Source organism: Berghia stephanieae, chromosome 4 (genome assembly GCF_034508935.2).
Source record: "Berghia stephanieae isolate SIO BIC M18660-M18661 chromosome 4, UCSD_Bste_1.3, whole genome shotgun sequence".
NCBI classification, from domain to species: domain Eukaryota; kingdom Metazoa; phylum Mollusca; class Gastropoda; order Nudibranchia; family Aeolidiidae; genus Berghia; species Berghia stephanieae.
In genome coordinates, this window is record NC_088363.1 from 10084806 (window position 1) to 10106494 (window position 21689).

At 35.0% G+C, this 21689-nt stretch overlaps 1 protein-coding gene across 5 annotated transcripts in view; it reads right to left on the reverse strand.

Moving 5' to 3' along the window:
- The window catches only part of LOC144970010 (short transient receptor potential channel 4-like), a 506392-nt gene that overhangs the window by 41558 nt on the left and 443145 nt on the right, over positions 1-21689 (reverse strand). For 2 of the 5 annotated variants that reach the window (XM_078909160.1, XM_078909159.1), the window contains exons 4-5: positions 17553-17813; positions 263-775 (exon numbers count right to left, since the gene is read on the reverse strand). In XM_078909160.1, the coding sequence (XP_078765286.1) occupies positions 263-775; positions 17553-17813 (774 nt within the window). Of the gene's footprint in view, positions 1-262; positions 776-15174; positions 15193-17552; positions 17814-19468; positions 20201-21689 lie in introns of those variants that run through there. The other 3 variants (XM_078909161.1, XM_078909162.1, XM_078909158.1) reach the window with 3 other exon arrangements.

A 21689-nucleotide genomic window follows, 5' to 3' on the forward strand; every position in this document is an offset into this window, starting at 1 on the left:
CCTGCTTTGAGCGCTTTTCATAGCCAACAGCAAAACTTAAACATATAAGATGATACATGAGGCCTGTTAGGCGATGGTAATTTTTTTTTCCGACGGAGACAACGCTGTTTACGGCCAGGTACTCATATTACACCTTAGTACTCAACTATGCGCTGAGCGATACTCGAACCCAGGACCTTCCGATCCGAAAGTGAGTCACATACCACAAGACCACATAGCCGCACAGGTTACACATTTTAAAAGTTACAGAAAACAAACTCACCTTTTTCTGTTTATACTTAATGGCCAGCTTCAATCTGGACAGGCGAACTTTCTGGGAATTTTGTTCCTCGGCTGTCGAGTCATCGTGGTTCAGAACGATGGCGAGTTCCCTGGAACCTCTCGTTTGTTCTAGAAGGTCCACAGCAAACTCCTGGCACCGAATCGCCAGTTTTTCATAATCACATTTGAATTCGTTCTCCAACTTACTCAATTGTTTGAGTTCACCACTGAGTTCAAAGGTCGTGAGGATGGGGTCTTTGCTGGAGAGGCATATGAGGGACGGGCTGGCTAGAGCCTTGTAGGCGTTGATACGCGAACGTGAATGCCTTAAAGAATCCTCTTTGCTGTTTTCAATACAGTCTTTGCAAGAACACCTGGCATTGTGAGGCTTTGGGATTCTGTATCCCCTGTCGAGAAGGATTTTGATTATCTCGTAGTTGTCTCTGTGCGCGGCTAGGATGATCGGTGTGATGTCTGGGCTGAATGAGCTGGACGGTACCGTCGTTGTTAGGGACTGTGAGTCACGTGATTTAGCCAAGGTCGTTGGAGTTGGAGTGTGAGTGTACCAATCATTGGAGATCAGAGGGAATTGTGGGAGAAAGAAAGAGAAATGAATTCATATTAAAAAAAGACGATCTTGAATAAATTAAAATAATAATGCGTCAATTATAAAGACGCCAAAATATTTAAATATGCTTTTTTCCAGAGTACTATGTTGTTTGATTTATTTTTTGTTGTTGGTGTGGTGCGATTGATCTGGAGGACAAAACTGGCGAACATTCTGGCTCCGATTGGAGAACTTAATGAGCATCTTTTAAGTAATTAAATGATGTAGAAAATGAAGGTTTAAGATGGACTACATAATTTTAAGAATTTTAAAGTGTTATGTAATCCTTTTGATGGTAAATTGTTTAAGATAACTATAGCGAATACAATTTTTGTTTCTTAAACATCACAAATTTTTAATATTTTCAATTAGACAGGTCTGTAGAATACCATTTCCTGGCTGTAGGTCGCATTCTCAACACTCAAATGAATCACCGTCTCGCGTTTCTCGGGTGCTTACAATAGTATCCTTTATCTCCCATAACTAGCCAAGTGTTCATTCTAACACCGGTCAAGAACGGATATCGGATCCACACTAGTAATCGAATATCATTAGCAAAAAGCAGTATCCCGAGTTACCAAGCTTCACAGTATTTTTTGTTCATTGAGATAGATTGTAAAGAAAACAACAACAAAAACTGTGGTCGGTCGTGTCAGTAGACGAGACAAAGTAACACCTAATTTGATTTATTTATTGGTTTCATTTTATTTGTCTCCTTTGTTTAGTTTTGATTTTTTTTTCTTTTTTTTTTTCTTTTTTTTTTCATTTTTTTTTTTGGTTTCTTGGTTTGTCCTAACCGATACTCACATACTAATTCAACATATTGCATCGATGCTGTGTGTTTAGTTTAAAATTCACAACTTCCGGCAGCTAAAATTTAACATACCAACACAGAAAGTTGTGTATAGCCTTTAACGTTTATAACCTGAATGATAGAATTTAGCTAGAACTTGTCACTATCAGGCGGTCTAAAAATACTACAGAGCTGAGTGACGTCAATCTCATTCATTCTATATCCTTGCACCCACATGGAAAACATAGACGATACAACGCTGTTTCAATCGATCCCTTTGCGTGTGAAGCGATGCTCTACCAACTGACCTATCGGCCCCTTTTCTTCAACTTTAAACCAGTTTAATATGTCTCATACCAGCTTGCATCTTAACGCTATAGCCTGACATTTGAAACCAAAAGGACTGCATTTTGCGTATATTTATGCACCGCCTAGTGAGTTGCTTTATAGAACTCATAAACAAGTTATTCCATTGGTTGTTGAACTACTGAATACAACTCACGATTTGTTTTCTTTTGTGGCCAAAGACTGGCATTTTGACGTCATTTTTTGGTCAGTGGCAGGCCATAACTTTACGATGGCCACGATTACAGACCCCATTTTGAATTTAAACTTAATTAACCACTATAGATATTTTTGACCAATCAAAATACGAAATGTGTAACACACCTCCAAGCGAGTTTGGATAAACATACAAGTTACAGTGAATGACATAGTCGGATTATGAAAAGATTTGAACTGAGATATTGCCAAGTTTAGTTAGAATTAGAAGGTCAATATTTATTTTTTTTAAATGAGTTCTTGCCTTAAATGATTAAATCAATCCGTTTTGAACATCTTCTGGAAATATTAAAGATTAATTTCATTTCTAAACAATTTTTAAAGCTAGTCAAGTTTTAAAAAAGTATGAAATTTGAGAAAAGTTGCTGGATACCTTTCCCATACATCTGACCATAACTTCATGAAAATCACCTGATATACTTCAAATAAAGAGTAAAATAATCTGGTGAGAATATTATTTCAGAAAATGCAAAAAAAATGCAAATCCAAAATCTTTACCTTCCGACTGATTATATCATCCACTGACACTGAATAACTTACAGGAAATCGACCTTTCTCTGATCATTGTTATAGTGTTTCTACCTCCAAATGGGTGACTAGTTATCACACAATTTTATCGGTCATATTATTAACGTTTAAGTTTAAACATAGTTTTCTGTGTTGGTTCTATAGATAGAACGAAGTTGACGTCACTCAGGTCTTTGTTATTGTTTTTTGCCATCCATGTTTATGAGTAACTCTTACTTAAATGTATTAACCAGACTATACAAGTTCATGGTTACACATAGTTTTGTGTGTTTGTCTGTTATATTTCCGGATGGCAATGTTGTGAGCTTCTTAACCAAGCGCATACTATCTATAGAATAGAGATGACTTCCGTCCTCCAACTATCTATTTGTTATGCAGCAACAATGTAAACAGATATTCAAAGTCATAATACTAAATTTGCAAAGGCTCGATATAAATTATGTCAATTTAAATAATATAACTTTTAAAATAAAATAAAAATATCGTATCTATAACTCCAATAAAATAAAAATTGTATTAAAACGCATAATTTAGGAAGAGAGAGAGAAACAGAGCGAGAGAGAGAGAGAGAGAGAGAGAGAGAGAGAGGGGGGGTGGAGAGAGAGAAACAGACAGAGAGAGAGAGAAAGAAAGAGAGAGAGAGAAATAAATAAAGAGAGAGTGAGATAGATAGATAGAGATAGATAGATAGATAGATAGATAGATAGATAGATAGATAGATAGATAGATAGATAGATAGAAAAAGAGAGGGAGAGAGAGAGAAACAGACAGAGAGAGAAAGAGAAAGAAAGAGAGAGAGAGAGAGAGAGAGAGAGAGAAAGAGAGAGAAATAAAGAAAGAGAGAGAGATAGATAGAGATAGATAGATAGATAGAGAGAGAGAGAGATAATAATAATAATAATAATAATGGTATAGATTTATAGTGCGCCAAACATCCCTTCATCAGGAGGGCTCTGGGCGCATAAAAAAATTGAGCTTTATATAGCGCAATATCCACTAAATGTGCTCAAAGCGCTTTACAAGGGGTCCCTGGTCAACAGCAACATTTAACATGTAGGACGGGACATGACGCTTGTTAGGCGATATTACAATTTTTCGGACAAAGACAACGCTGTTAACGACCAGGTACACATTTTACACCTGAGTACGGTGAGAGAATGTGAGTAAAGAGCCTTTTCCAAGGACTCAACTATGCGCCGAGCACGAGGCTCGAACTCATGACCTTCCGATCCGAAAGCGAGTGTCATACCACTAGACCACATAGCCGCACAGATAGAGAGAGAGAGAGAGAGAGAGAGAGAGAGAGAGAGAGAGAGAGAGAGAGAGAGAGAGAGAGAGATTAGAAAGAACAAAGCAAAACAATAAATTTAAGACTAAGTTGAAATACAGGTGAAATTTGAGTTATTAGGAAGATCATTCTTATTTTTAGTATAGAACATGATTTCAGATATGCAGTTGATAAATATTAAGAAACGTTTTTCATTTGTTGAGTGACAAGAACGTGAGAGAAGCATAAACAAGGTTTAAAGAATCTGAAATCAAAATGTGGGATAAAGTTATTGGGAACACACAAGATTTTGGGGGATAAAAAAGAGGAGTCTGTAGGATTTAGGTCAATCTCGAAGGCATGAAATATTCAAAAGAGGAGAAAGGGTAAGTCCGAAGTCTACGTATATGCAGGTCTGACATCTGAATGCAGTTATGGGCCTATTTTAATATTGTTGTAATGGATAATATTTTGCGTTACTTTTAAAGATTTCCATGACAACAATGAGCAAGGAACTTGGATATCAGACTTGCATATAGGGAATGAGATTAGCGGAAGAGTAGCGTCCCTTGATTGGACGTAACCGGTGGAGAAGTTATTTGTAAACAAACCAACTACAAGCCAGGCGCTCCAAATACACAATTTATTATTCATATTTCTGTACAAAAATGCATATCATAATCAACGTTATGCATTTTTGTACAGAAATATTAATAATAAATTTTGTATTTGGAGCGCTTGGCTTGTAGTTGGTTTGTTTACAAATAACTTCGCCACCGGTAACGTCCAATCAAGAGACGCGACTCTTCCGCTAATCTCATTCCCTATAAGTGCACGTCGGTAAGTCTAAAGAACATTATCAATTATCACATGGTTATTGGTGTATTTGATTTTCAGAAAATGTTATGATTTTCAAACTAACATACAAAGGAACAAGATGAGGATTTTCTGTGCTTTAACTCTCAGTCTTCTTTTTGATATAACTATAGGACAGATAGACATTCACATTCTTACGAATGTTATCTTGGATAAGTGGTAGAGGGAAATGAATAATTAGATCGATAAAATTATAGATAAATAGATAGATAGATAGATAGATAGATAGATAGATAGATAGATAGATAGATAGAGAGAGAGAGAGAGAAAGAGAAAGAGAAGAGAGAGAGAGAGAAGAGATATAGATAGATAGAAAGAGAGAGGGGGGAGAGAAAGAGGGAGAGAGAGAGAGAGAGAGAGAGAGAGAGAGAGAGAGAGAGACAGAGACTGAGAACAAAACAAGGGACTTTAAAATGAGATTTAAAACAAAGGTGTTATTTGAGTTGTAAAGAAGATCATTCTTTTGTTTAAGTACAGACTTTCAAAATGATATTTCACGTGCTTTGGCGCATAGGACATGGTTTCATATATGCACTTGATAAATATTAAGAAACAATACGAGTCATTTGAATGACATGAGAGAGTGAGGCAAGGCAGAAACAAACTTGATAAATCAGAAAAAAAAAGTGTTTTAGGATTAGGGTATCGAAAAGTCACAAGTACAAGATTTGTGAGGAAAAAAAAAGAAATAACAGTGTTGGAGTTTGGGGAATTTTAAAGGCATGAAAAATTCCAGTTTGAATTAAATATGTTGACCATGAATACATTTTGTACAAACGCAATGGAAGACTGGAGAAGTGTAGAAACCCATAATTTAAGGAGAGATAGATTAATAGTTATACACACACACACACACACACACACATATATATATATATATATATATATATATATATATATAGAGAGAGAGAGAGAGAGAGCGAGAGAGAGAGAGAGAGAGAGAGAATATCCGTTTAGAATAAAGCAATCACGGACATTTAATGCGAGAAAGGAAAGTTGAAATTTGAATTGTATTTTAGATCATTATTCTTATCTTTAATACAGGCATTCAATACATTTTACGTACTTCAGCGCATGGAACATGGTTTTAGCTATACACTTGATAGATATATTAAGAAACATAATTCGTGACTTGAGTGATAATAATATGTGAAACAAGGCACAAACAAACTTGATAAATCTGGAAAAAATGGTTGTAGAATTAGGTTATGGGGAAAACACATTTCAAGATATAGGGAATGAGATTAGCGGAAGAGTAGCGTCCCTTGATTGGACGTCCCCTTACAGAGAGAACGTCAATTTGGTTTTGAAGTGTCTCAAGCCGCTTTCACCGGAAGCGAGGACGAGAGACGCATGCGCACAACCAACATGACGTTCTCTCTCTAACAACTTTTCCGCCGGTGACGTCACAGACTATGGGTGACGTCCAATCAAGGGACGCTACTCTTCCGCTAATCTCATTCCCTATTGACATGGAATAAGATAAATAACATAGTTGAAATAGGGAAAATCAATGGTTTGAAATATTCAAAAGGTGTTATGGGATAGCATGTGTTTGGTGGTGTATTCAATTGTATGAAAAGGTTTTGGCATATCTAAAAAAAAGTACACGGATGTTTTAAATATTAAAATATGATATAAGGAATGGGTTGAAATTGGCATGGAAAAAGATAAATAACATATCTAGTTGAAATAGGGGCAGTAATCAAAGGTATGAAATATTCAAAAGGTGCTATGACCGAAGAGGGATATCGGATGGTTGGTTTATTTATTTAATTGTAGGATAAGGTTATGGCATATTTTAAAAACTAACTTAAATGGATGTTTCAAGTGTCAAAGTATGATATAAGAATTGGACTGAAACGACGTGTACTTATTTTCAGGTCTGATAACCCAAATCTTCGTGGGCTCATTGTTGTGGAATTACTTTAAAACCAGAGTAAAATACTGTTCATTACAACAACGATGTCAAATTGATTCATTATTGCGTTTGATTAGCAGACCTTCAATTATGTGTACGTAGGATTAAAGGCAATGTTTTGAAGGGTTACACAAACATATTGATTTATAATAACGCAAGGCTCTATCTGGACAAAAGAAATATAAAGGAAGACCCTCCACGTAAATTCACACTGTCCTGAATAGAGACCTAACACGCCTCCAAAACATCGAAGAATTAAAATCAAAGAAAGACCTTATGAAATTAGGATCCGCAAAAAAAGACCGTGAACTGTGGAAGGAAATGACACAGATGATTGGAGAAGCAGAGGAGGCGTCCTTATCGGATGATTAGAAAGCAAAAGGCCTTAAGTCAGTCAGTCATATTTGGGTATGATATGTTTGCCCAAAGGTTTACAATTGAAAGTAGTTAAAATTTGACTCCAAAATTAAATTTGAACTTGAATTTTTTTTATAAAGTGGCTCTAACTATCTAAATGCTGACACGTCTCTTTAAAATGTCTGCTAACCCAAGGTATCAAGGTCTCAATACTGTAGATAATAGGAATTCCTCAAATGAACGCAAGAATATTGTGCGTTGAAACAATGTTTAGAATTGAATAAAATCGTTTTTACGTAGTCAGATCGACAAATATTATTTATACGTGTAGATCAATGCAAAGGTTGCTCCACACAGCTTGAAGCGAAAGAAATATGAAAAGAAAATAAGGATGAAGAGGAGAAGGAGAAGGAGGAGGGAGGAGGAGGAGAAGAAGAATAAGAATAAGAATAAGAAGAAGAAGAAGAATAAGAATAAGAAGAAGAATAAGAAGAAGAAGAAAAAGAATAATAATAATAATAATAATAATAATAATAATAATAATAATAATAATAATAATATAATAATAATAATATAATAATAATAATAATAATAATAATAATAATGATAATAATAATAATAATAATAACATAATAATAATAATAATAATAATAATAATAATAATAATAATAATAATAATAATAATAATAATAATAATAATAATAATAATAATAATAATAATAATATTAAGAAGAAGAAGAAGAAGAAGAAGAAGAAGAAGAAGAAGAAGAAGAAGAAGAACAACAACAACAACAACAACAACAACAACAACAACAACAACAAAAACAACAACAACAACAGCAACAACAAGAATATCAAGATCAAGAACAAGAATAACAATACGATTAACCATACAACAAGGACAAGTCGTAACATCCAGAATAGATAGAAGGCGGTGCATGATATGACGTGTCTTTCTGGTGAAATCGGATAATCCTAACCCAAACAATGTAAATATTTGATCAGTAACGGCCAGTTCCAAAAGGTTACATTACAAATCAATAACGCCTCGGGGCATCTGTTACTGACGTCACTATTATCCAATCATATGCATTACTATCCATTATTTAAAACTATGAACGATGCCATTACAACGTCCGATTTATCCACGAGAATATATTGTTTCCGTTCCCATATGAGCCGCGTCCAAAATATTTAGGGGTGACGCTGGATCGCAGCCTTACCTATCGGGTTCATCTCGAAGGGGTTGCCCGGAAGATAGAGAAGCGGAATAGTCTTCTGAGGAAGCTGGCGGGATCGACTTGGGGCGCTAGCCAAGCGCTCCTGAGAACATCCGCCCTGGCACTATGCTATTCCACCGCGGAGTATTGCGCTCCAGTGTGGGGTAGAAGCAGAAACGTTGAGAAGGTGGATGTAAAACTTCGCAAGTCGATGCACATAGTGTCGGGAACGCTAGCAACAACCCCTAGAGAATGGGGCCCGGTAATGGCAGCGATCCAGCCCCCCGATGTCCGGAGGGAGACCATTACGGGAAACTGGCTGAGTAAGATCAAAGAGAGAGGGAATGGGGATACCCCTCTCATGCGCATAATGAACGGTGCCCCCGTTTCGAGCCGAAATAAGTCCCGGCAACCCTTGTACGCAGAATCCCTGACTACGGACAGAGCTGCACATACGAGATGGAAGTCGGTTTGGACGAATTCAATCCCTCGTGGGGGCGGGGACCTACACTCCTCTAAGCTTGGTGAGAAGTTGCCAGGCTTTGATACCAGTAAGAGGAGACACTGGGTAGCTGCGAATCGGCTTCGGTCGAGGAGCTGCCTAACGGCCGGTGCGTTACATCAGTGGGGTCTAACTTCCTGTCCTTTATGTCCACGCTGTGGGCAAGAACCCGAAACGGCAGAGCATCTAGTCGAAAGGTGTGTTGTGACGATGCTACCAGGCGGGTTCGCGACGGTGCACGAATGCGGACCGGACTTTGCTGATTGGGTCGATCGTCATAACATAATAGTGTGAACCATAAGAAGCTGCTCCGTTCTCTGAAAAAGCAATAGGGAATGAGATTAGCGGAAGAGTAGCGTCCCTTGATTGGACGTCACCTTACAGAGAGAACGTCAAAATGGTTTTGCGCATGCGTCTCTCTCGTCCTCGCTTTCGGTGAAGTGTCCCATGCCGCTTTCACCGGAAGCGAGGACGAGAGACGCATGCGAACAACCAACATGGCACTCTCTCTCTAATAACTTCACCGGTGACGTCCAATCAAGGGACGCTGCTCTTCCGCTAATCTCATTCCCTATACATGCTTTAAACATTTTGGCCAGAAATTTAATTCGTTATTCAAAGATCGATCGATTAAAATGGCCCTCCTCTTCTTGTCAAACATTTTCAAACCGAGGGACTATACTGATATTTTCCTTGAAGACTCAGGTTTGATCATTTTTGACAGGGTGTATCTATGAATTTGATCGATAGATAACTGAAGAGCGAAGTTTTCTGGCCAATAATTGTGATTTTAAGAGTACAACTGTATTCTAGTATCAACTTTGTCAACACTTTTATGGATCTCTGAGATACTATGTCTGATATACTTCTTGGTGTACGTGTATCAAATATCGTCATCATCATCGTGTTGTCATGTGTATTCGTTCCTTTGTCGATTTTGGAGCACTGCTTTAAATCTTATCTTTTTCTTATTTAGGTATTGAATTGTACCAAGTATTTGAAGTTTGTTTTGTGAAGTCTCTTGACAGTAGCGTTGTTTTCTGGACGATGATTGAACAAATCATAAAAACCATGTTGATTCATACACCTTTTCTTGGCTTTTCTTTTTTCTTCTTCTTCGCTTATCAAATTTATGTAGTCAATAACAAAATGTCTAGTATTTCCTCCTACCCCCCCCCCCTACCCCTCCTATGGAAACAACTTCGTAGAGATTAATATAATAATCGTTATACATCTACCCTATAGTAGGTTTCATGCAAATGTGTAGGGGATTATTTTATGAAAAATAAACCACACGCAACACAAGGCACATGAAGGCAATTCACATAGTATATGAAGTGAAAATGATGAATTTTATAATGTGCCATTGTAACACTGATGGGTGAAAATGTCAAAATTTTAATTTGGGGAGCAAGAACTGTTCAAAGATAAAATCTGGAAAATGTATAATAAATAGAAAAGTGCCAAAGTAAAGCGAGAGATACAAGAAAAAATCATCCCCAAGAATCAGCCTGCCTTGACTCGAGATTGATTTATTCTTGTATTTTTCTCTTTACTTTGTCTGGTACTGTATCATGCACACCTTTTCAAATTTTTACACTGTTGGTTGCAAGAGGGTAGAAAGGCATACAAAACTTGTCAAATTGAAAGAAATTTGGAAACTGTATTCAGGTAATATTATAAACTATAGGGCGAATCGTGTTCATTCAAATCATTACAATTTAAGTTTGTTATTCCAGATCAATAAGCATGAGTGGTGATCTTTGATAATAGATTATAGTATAGGGAATGAAATTAGCGGAAGAGTAGCGTCCCTTGATTGGAAGTCACGAGCGGAAAAGTTATTAGAGAGAGAACGTCATGTTGGTTGTGCGGCATGAGATACTTCATCGAAAGCGAGGACGAGAGAGACGCATGCGCAAAACCATTTTGACGTTCTCTCTATAAGGTGACGTCCAATCAAGGGACGATACTCCTCCGCTAATCTCATTCCCTATTGATTGATTATAGTAGAATTACATGTTACAAAATTTAGAGATCTGGATCATAAAAGTTATATTGCTTATTGGTTGCTCGCTTTATCTTCAAACAATCGTATTATTGTAGTCCATCTCATAGTGAACGTTTGGAATAAAGTTAAACTTGAAACAAAGAATTCTAGTTCTGTTGAACAATTTAAGAAATTGATCGACAATGAATTGAATTCATTAAGATCAGATGAATATGATAAATGCTTGTCATAATGAAAAGCAAATGTGATTGATTGAAATTGAATCAATATAATTCTTATATTAGGAATTGAAAGGCTATATTATCTTAGTTAACCCGTTGGAAGATAAGATAAGATAGGAACACCGTATTAAGAATGGGTGGTTCTCGAACACATTCTAAACTATTTGTAGCATAGCAATGGGAGCTATCTATATTCATGTTTTCCTCCAACCTCGTCATCTATCACATGATTTGTAGCTGTCCAAAGATTGGATATTTCTTAACAAATGTAAACACACTGCTTTGTTTATGAAAGTTGTAAACATACCGGTGTGTCAAGCTGAACAAAATGACCAATTGTAGTGTAAGATATTTCAAAAGATGTGAATACTTCTCACTATGTGGGTCACTTTGAGCACATTTGGCAATGTGACCAATGACCTCGAGCACATGGAAAGGGAATATAGATCATGCCCATTGATATCATATATAGGAAAGGAAACCAGAGGCAATCTTGAAAAGAAACTTCATATCTAGATAGGTTCCATTAACCAAATGATGCAACCTGAGACTTTTTACTTTTTTACCTCTGAGTCAGTTTCACTTTTTCTCTCATTTGCTATGTCCTCTGTTTGCTGTTACAAGAATCAAACAATTATAATACAAATACAATGTATGGACACATTCATGCAGATAATTAGTGTGTGATTTTACAAAAGCAAATTACAACACGACATAATTAAGCTAAATAAATAACGCATTCAACAAACATTGCCACTATTACATGTGTAGCCTTTGTAACTTTATTGAGTGAATGCATTATCTACCGAATTATGTCCCTTGATTGGTGGACAAAGAATAATTAAAATGATGTTTCCCCAGCGACTTGTATCTCAGTATTAAGGCTTGTTAATTTACTGTTACTGTTTGAATTTGTGAGTTTTCTTCACTCGTGGAAACCATCACGCTCCTCAAAACTAGTGTGCTGTGTACTGGACACAAATAGGGGAGACAATCTGTAATAATTGCATTCACCAAATATCCTAACTGACCAAAATAATACGTCACAATTCAAAGAGACGACCGTCAAAATTAAGGGAACAATAATATATAGATAGAACGGAATTGACGTCACTCAGCTCTTTGATATTGTTTTCGTTAGCCATTTTAATGAGTAGTTCTCACTAAATTGTATTAATCAGACTATAAACGTTAAAACACAGTTTTGTGTGTTGGTAAGCTGACGAATGATGTGATTCTTTTGGCTAAACGCATGGCATCAATTCACAGTAAACACTACGTTGAGCAAAATTAACTGCAACTCTGCCGTACTCCGGAAAAAAAAAACAAATAAAATTTGGCCAGAAAACTCGTCCTTCAAATATCGATCGATTTAAATGACCATCCTGTTGGCAAAAACTCTCAAACCAGCGACATCGCGAAGTCCCAGTTTTGATAGCTTTTGCCAAGATGAGGGTCATTTAAATCGATCGATATTTGAAGTACGAGTTTTCTGGCCAAATTTTTAAATACGGTTTTTTCCAGTAGGGCAGAATTCACATTCAAATTTTCTTTTGATGATCGTCTCAATGTATTTTGATTGTGACGCATTTTTTAAATTTAGAAAGTGTCAGTTCGGAATTTGACTGACAAAGGCTACGCTAGATAAAATACTCATAATGATTCATATTCCACAAGCTATATATTTTAATGCTGCAAGCAATACAAGGTAACAATAACATTGTGTTTATAATTTGGTTTAGCCCACTTTAGTAAAAAAGCTTTATTTGTGAAACATGTTAAATAATTTTTATGCTGCAAGGAATACAAGGTAACAATAACATTTTAATTAGATTTTAGTTTTGCCCACTTTAGTAAAAAAACCTTTATTGGTAAAACACGTTAAATAATTTATATGCTGCAAGCGATACAAGGTAACAAAAACATTGTATTTATATTTTGGTTTTGCCCACTTTAGTAAAAAAAAACCTTTATTGGTAAAACACGTTAAATAATTTTTATGCTGCAAGCGATACAAGGTAACAAAAACATTGTATTTATATTTTGGTTTAGCTCACTTTAGTAAAAAAACCTTCATTGGTAAAACACGGTAAATAATTTTTATGCTGCAAGCGATACAAGGTAACAAAAACATTGTATTTATATTTTGGTTTAGCTCACTTTAGTAAAAAAACCTTCATTGGTAAAACACGGTAAATAATTTTTATGCTGCAAGCGATACAAGGTAATAACATTGGGATTTTATTTTGGTTTTGCCCACTTTGGCAAAATTTGTAATACTTATTTACTTTTAAAAAAACAGATTCTAAAGTGAGCTTATTTCATCAATTATAACACTGGTTATCAAGTAAATACTTGTCTCTCAGGATTTGATTAGGAATTGTATTGATATGATGATATTGACATGATATGGCATGATAAACGCTAATGAAGCAAGTGGCATAATTGCACCAGGAAGGGTAATTCCATGGCATTCAGTTTATAAAACAGAAATACCAATCTAATTTAGGTAAGTCATTCAGATTAAATAATAAATAGAATAATAATGAATAATAAATAATAAATTCCCTTTATTCATCCCTAAGGGGAATTTTTTCAAGGGATCTATTCCAAGGGAAGACTGGGGCTAGGTGACTTGCTCTAGGACACACAACGCAGCGGCGGGCGATCGAACTCGGTACCTTTCAGGACAAAGCAAAGACCGTACCGCTGAGCCACGCTGCCCCTAATCCAATTTACATATTCATAAACTTTTTAGTGATGAGCAAATACAATTTTCAGTTTCAGTTTGAGTCGTTTGGGCAAGTTAGATGATCTCTTATTCTGTCAATATTATTATTATTATTATTATTATTATTATTATTATTATTATTATTATTATTATTATTATTATTATTATATTATTATTATTATTATTATTATTATTATTATTATTATTATTATTATTATTATTATTATTATTATTATTATTATTATTATTATTATTATTATTATTATTTTATTATTATTATTATTATTATATTATTATTATTATTATTATTATTATTATTATTATTACTGATAGCTTAGAAAAATACAACAAAAAGATTCTTGAAAAGCTAACCACAGGATCAGGAATGTTCCGCCAGATTGATTCAAAATTTGGCCTTGCAGGACAAGAAGAATTCTTCAGTACTCTGAGAGACAACACATTTAGAATTTTGACCAGAAGTCAGGTCCTTCGAATATCGATCGATTATAACAAAACCCTCATCTTGGACCAAAAAAATAGTATAAATAAATAAACTTAAACCTGGGATCTGCGAAGTCCCAGATTTGAGATTTTTTGTCAAGATGAGAGTCATTTTAATCGATCGATATTTCAACGACTTTTTTTTCTTTGTCCAAATTCTAAATACAGGTTTTTCTTTTCCATGAGTGGGTTCAGCAACATGATTGTATAATTTGGAATCCTAATGAAAATTGGAATTCGGTAACTTAATCCTGATTGGGTATTATTCGGTAATTTGTGTACTCTGGAAAAACGCATATTTAAAAATTTGGCCAGAAAACTCATCCTTCAAATATCGATCAATTTAAATGACCCTCATCTTGGAAAAAGACTCTGTAACCTGGGACTTCGCGAAGTCCCAGGTTACAGAGTTTTTTCCAAGATGAGGGTCATTTAAATTGATCGATATTTGAAGGATGAGTTTTCTGGCCAAATTTTTAAATATGCGTGTTTTCAGAATACGGCATTATTGTTTGTGCCTGACACGATGCAGATGAGACTAAGGTAATATTGTATAGTTAAACTAACAGGTGGTTATAGAGATTAATGTATTTTATATATATTAAGCAAAATGTCATAGGCATGTGAAATTCCCAGTGGATGCATCATATAATCAGAAACGATGATATATATATATATATATATATATATATATATATATATATATATATATATATATGGTGTGTGTGTGTGTGTGTGTTTACTTGCAAATTACAAAGATGATATATATATATATGTCATATATTTAAGCGTCAGGAAAAAAAATATGAAAACTCACAAAATCGCTAACAGTTGTCTGCCAAAGAAAATGCAAACATAAAAATAAAAACATTATACGAAATAATGTTAAAGATCAAATGATGAAGAGAAGAATAATATGATTTATCTTGAAAATACTTACGAAAGAGTGAAAATGGAGAGGCTTCGTATGAGACCAAAACAGAACAGAAAAGAGCTTCTCATACGAAGCCTCTCCATTTAATAAATAATAATAATAATGCTGAAAACTTATATAGCGCTATAACTCCGAGACACCAGACTCTAAGCGCTTAAATTACAAATTACTTTGGCTGAAACATACTCATTCACACACACAAGCACACACACACACACATACACACACACATAACACAACACACAACACAAACCAAACCTATCTTGCTTCTCATACCATCTACTAAAATCGAAACAAATATGTTTTAAGCGAACGTTTAAAAATAGACAAAGATTCTTTTTCACGAATGCTCTGCGGTAAGGCGTTCCAAATAGAGGGTCCGAAATGAGAAAAGGATCTCATTCCAGCATTTTTCCGAATTCGAGGGACAACTAGTTTTGTGGAATCACTGGCCGAACGTAAGGGGCGGGGTTTTGAATATCTTTCAATTAGTTCTGAAATGTAGGAAGGGGCAGTACCTTCAAGACAACGATACACTAAAACACAAGCTTTGAATTTAATTCTTTTCCCAACAGGCAGCCAATGCAGGTCATGAAGCAGAGGTCCGGCAGAGTCGCACCTACGCTTCATGAATACTAGTCTGGCAGCGCTGTTTTGGACAATCTGAAGACGTTTAAGATTGTATTGCGAAACGCCAAACAACAGGGCATTACAATAATCCAATTTCGATAGTACGAGGGACACAACCAGGTGCTTGGTCACATCCTCAGATATGAACCGTCTAATGGAAGCAATCTTTTTTAGTTGGAAAAAGAGAGATCTAACCAAATTATTAACCTGATGCTCCATCGACAGTCCAGAGTCTAAGAATGTGCCAAGGTTTTTCACTTTGTCAACAATTTGAATAGAGGCATCCCCCAACTTCAAATCTGTTTCACTTTTCCACTTCCTGTTCCCCACATACAGCACCTCCGTCTTATCATCATTCAGTTTCAGTCTGTTCTCATTCATCCATTTCTTAACACTTTGGATACAATTTTTACTATTGGCTGATACCTCTTGTAAATTTCTCGTATTGGAAACGCAGTACAATTGCGTATCATCAGCGTATTGATGGTAAGACAGACCAAAACTTCTGATGATTTTAGACAGAGGGCCAACGTACAAAAACAAAAAGAACGGGTCCAAGTACTGAACCCTGGGGAACCCCACAATCAAGAAAGATTTCCTCCGATCTATATTCATCCACCGTAATAATCTGTTTACGATTAAACAAATATGACCTAAACCAATCAAGCGCTGCACCAGACACGCCATAAGTAATTTCAAGACGTTTGAGAAGAAGATTGTGATCAATAGTATCAAAAGCAGACGATAGGTCAAGCAAATTCAGCAAAGAACATGAACCATTGTCTATAACAGAGAGGAGATCATTAACAACCCTAACAAGTGCGGTTTCCGTCGAATGATGTTGCCTATAAGCAGACTGAAATTTTTCTTCAAGACAATTATTTTTAAGATGAGACAGTAATTGTTTCAAAACAAGCTTTTCTAAGATCTTAGAGAGAAAAGGAAGATTAGAGACAGGGCGATAGTTTTTTAAGTTCTCTTTATCGAGATCAGGTTTTTTCAAAAGGGGTTTGACATTAGAAACTTTGTAAATGTCTGGTACAGCACCTGACTGCAACGGATTATTAACAATACATGTAAATGGTGTTAAAATTACATCAATGCATTTTTTTAAAATGGCAGTATTTAAGGGGTCTAAATCACAACTTTTAGTTGGAGACGACATAATGCAATCACATAAGTCAGCTTCAGTAATCATTTTCACTCTTTCGGTAGTATTTTCACGATCACCGGCTGCAGGCAGCCCCTACCGTTTTCTATTATTTATCTTGTACTCCCAATTTTCATTGACTTTTCTGTCTTTCTTACATACTAACTACCCATGTAAATGACCTAAAATACAACACGCCCCATAAAATCCCCGAAAACATCCCAAATAAACTACTGTAAACCACCAGTGACAAAATAATTCTTACAATTATATGAACATCGCAATTTTAATGTTTGCTAAATTCATCCAATTAATTACAGTTTATAGTAATGTGAAAGCTGTGGATAAATGTGATATTTGGTGAGTGGGCTTCCTTTCTGATGATGCTTTCTTGAGCCATAATATGTGTCTGTTTAATCCTAAAGGTTATTTGTGTTCTACAACAATATTCTAAGGGGAGCATATATACACACATACATACCTGCTGTTCTCCCTGCGTGGCAATTTCATGGTTTAAAAGCATCTCAACAGCCTCCACGTTCTCCTCGTTGATGGCGTGTAACAATGCATCTCCCACCTCCACCCCATTGGACAGCAGCAACTCTATCATCTCAATGTTTTCATTCTCGATAGCAATCAACAGTGCCGTCCTGCCCAGGGGGTCGAGGCAATTCATGTTGAGGCCTGTCTGTTTCGCCATGTTAAGGTACTGGCGGGTGGACGGGACATCGCCCCTCTCCACCTGAAATTGGAAAATTGAAAACATAATTATAACTGTCTTTTGTGGGATTAAGTATGGTGCATTTAGATGTTTATGTTTATGCATAAAGTATATTAGATGTTTATATTTCTTCAATTCTCAGCCAAGAGTGGTTGTCTTATATATAAACAACATCTTATGATGTTTTATAAGTTTATATAACATCTCCATACACACAGCCAGAGACAAGATAAACATCAACTGAGAAATAAATTAACATAAGCTAACAAACAATGCATAAACTTAAACAAAAAATACACAATATATAACCCTAAACCTTTCACCAGTTAACTGCCGAACACTGGAAAGAAACGTAGATAAAAATGAAGGCAAAAAAGTCGTCCCTTAAATATCTATCTATTAAAATGACCCCCATACTGACAAAAACTCTCAAACCTGGAACTTTGCAAGTAATAATACAAAGCTTTCATTTAAGATTTTTACAAGCTTATTATTACACCCTTTCTCAATCAAAACCATGCATAAAACAAGGAATCCGTTACATTTATGAAAAATGAAGGCACTGAATTAAACATTTTAGCTATTTTTATGTAACCAACCTGCCTCTCTATTTCTATCTGTCTCTAGTTGTGCAGATCATAAACCACGATTGATAACTCATAATCGTACATTTATGGATATTTTATGCATACTACGTCAGACAGGAAATGATAGACAAAGAAAGATATGAGTGTAGTCATTGAGAGTCCTGTCATTTCCTACCATAAGTCATACCCACGGTTTGGAACTGACCCATTTCAAAGTCATGATAAGCCGGATTGGAACTGATATTGCATGAAATGGACATTAAATCTTAAAGTATGATACTACTACTACTACTACTACTACTACTACTACTACTACTACTACTACTACTATTACTACTACTACTACTACTACTACTACTACTACTACTACTACTACTACTACTACTACTACTACTACTAATAATAATAATAATAATAATAATAATAATAATAATAAATATAATAATAATAATAATAATAATAATAATAATAATAATAATAATAATAATAATAATAATAATAATAATAATAATAATAATAATAATAATAATAACAATAATAATAATAATACTAAATATAACAATAATAACAATAATAATAATAATAATAATAATAATAATAATAATAATAATAATAATAATAATAATAATAATAATAATAATAATAATAAGATACTTAAATAGCGCCAATTAATCCACTGACAAGTGCTCTATGGCGCTTAACAGCCACTCAGACTATATAAGGACTATCATACACACAAACACACATACACACACACACACACACACACACTTACACCCGTATACTCAACTCCACATATGGAAACGTCTCCGTATAGACATATGAAAAGTCTTTCCAAACAATTAGTATACCATCTATCCTAAATTAAAACAGATAAAACACTTATAACATTTAGATTAAAAATAGAATAGAAATTTAATCCAAATGTTACAAGTGACTTATTTGGGGAGAGAATATTTCAATTCTTAAAGCTCAATAGCCTTAATTTCTATAATACTGAATATTTAGATATTACATTCAATTTTCTCGATCCGATTCATTCCAACATAAGACCAGATTGATGTTGTGGGTCACATTTAATACAATTACCAGTATATGGAGTGTAGGGTTCATTTGTAACCGTCACAAACTCCTCCCTAAATAATTTCCTTGATCAGTGATCCAGTGACGTTTGTACTTTATTCCCATTTGGAGCAAATATGACGTTTTGAAATTATTCCAATTTGGAGCAAGAAAGACGTTTTGACTTTATTCCCATTTGGAGCAAGAATGACGTTTTGAAATTATTCCCATTTGGAGCATGAATGACGTTTTGAAATTATTCCAATTTGGAGCACATAAGACGTTTTTGTTTTGACATTATTCCCATTTGGATCAAATAGGACGTTTTGGCATTATTTCGATTTGGAGCAAGAATGACGTTTTGAAATTATTTCAATTTGGAGCACAAAAGAAGTTCTTGTTTTGACGTTATTCCCATTCGGAGCAAATATGACGTAATAAAATTATTCCCATTTGGAGCAAAAACGTATGACGTTTTAACACCATTCCCATTTGCTGCAAATGTGAAGTTTTTGGTATTATTCCTATTCGGAGCAAAACTTGACGTTGAGACATTATTCCCACTTAGAGAATAAATAAAGTTTTGATATTATTCTCATTTGGAGCGAAAATGCCGTTTTGTGATTATTCCCTCTTGGGGCAAATATGACATAGTGACATGAGTTCTATTTCGAGCAAAAAATGACTATTTGACACCGTTCCCATTTGAAGTAACAATGACGTTTTATGATTAGTCCCATTTGGAGCAAAAATGACGTTCTGAAAGTCATGAAATTTCAATTTGAATTAACCGCGTTTATTTTTAGAACAAATAATTCCCACACTATAAAACACAAGAACACATCCGTGAAGTACTAAATACACATGAACACACCAACCAAGGCTTGAAGAACAACACGTATATATGACGCGATCTGTAATGGATCGGTGGAAAAAATAATTATCAGTATCATTTTTGGGGTTGAGAGAGTGCTACAACGTGATTTTAACGTTAAATCTACAAATAGGTGAGATGTCGGTACCCATAATTTAAGAAAGCTTATTTCTATCATATTTATCTCGGAAACATTCCAGTTCATCGATTTTAGGCTGGTTTAAAAGTTCATGTAAATGATACAAAATGTCAACGTCGTTTTCAATCGTAACGTCTTCATAAGGTCACGGAAGTAAGAAAAATGAAAAGCCAATGATGATCTAGATTGAGCTTTAAAAAATTGAGCATCATATAGCGTAATATCCACTAAATGTGCTCAAAGCCTTTTACAAGGAGTCCCTGGTCAACAGCAACAATCTTCTTCTTCTTCTTCTTCTTCTTCTTCTTCTTCTTCTTCTTCTTCTTCTTCTTCTTCTTCTTCTTCTTCTTCTTCTTCTTCTTCTTCTTCTTCTTCTTCTTCTTCTTCTTCTTCTTCTTCTTCTTCTTCTTCTTCTTTCTTCTTCTTCTTCTTCTTCTTCTTCTTCTTCTTCTTCTTCTTCTTCTTCTTCTTCTTCTTCTTCTTCTTCTTCTTCTTCTTCACCCTATTATTATTATTATTATTATTATTATTATTATTATTATTATTATTATTATTATTATTATTATTATTATTATTAAAAATGAGATTCCTTTATCGTGGATTGTACGAATAATATGATGTTTAATTAATTTGTTACAAAAATCTCTTTACTTTTAAACTTCACTTTATACGTTGTCGGTCTTTAAAATATATATATATATATATATATATATATATATATATATATATAGAGAGAGAGAGAGAGAGAGAGACAGATAGTGTGTGTGTGTGAGAGAGAGAGAGAGACAGATAGTGTGTGTGTGTGTGAGAGAGAGACAGATAGTGTGTGTGTGTGTGTGAGAGAGAGACATATAGTGTGTGTGAGAGAGAGAGAGAGAGAGAGAGACAGATAGTTTATGTGTGTGTGTGAGAGAGAGAGAGATAGTGTATGGGTGTGAGAGAGAGAGAGAAACAGATAGTGTGTGTGTGTGTGAGAGAGAGAGAGAGAGAGAGAGAGAGAGAGAGAGATGCCTATCTTTGGCCATACTTTGTTGGAAGAACAGGACAGATTGCCCTCCCTATTAAGTAATTTTCATTGGGCGTAATTGAAGAATCAATAAAACTGGACGTGCTCAACTTGATAAAGATGGATAAAAGAATGAGCCGGTAGGACAGAGCTACCCCATTCTGTGGAAAAATAACAGTAGTCCTTCAGCATGGGGCAGGAGTTTATCCCGTTTACCATAGCGTGAACC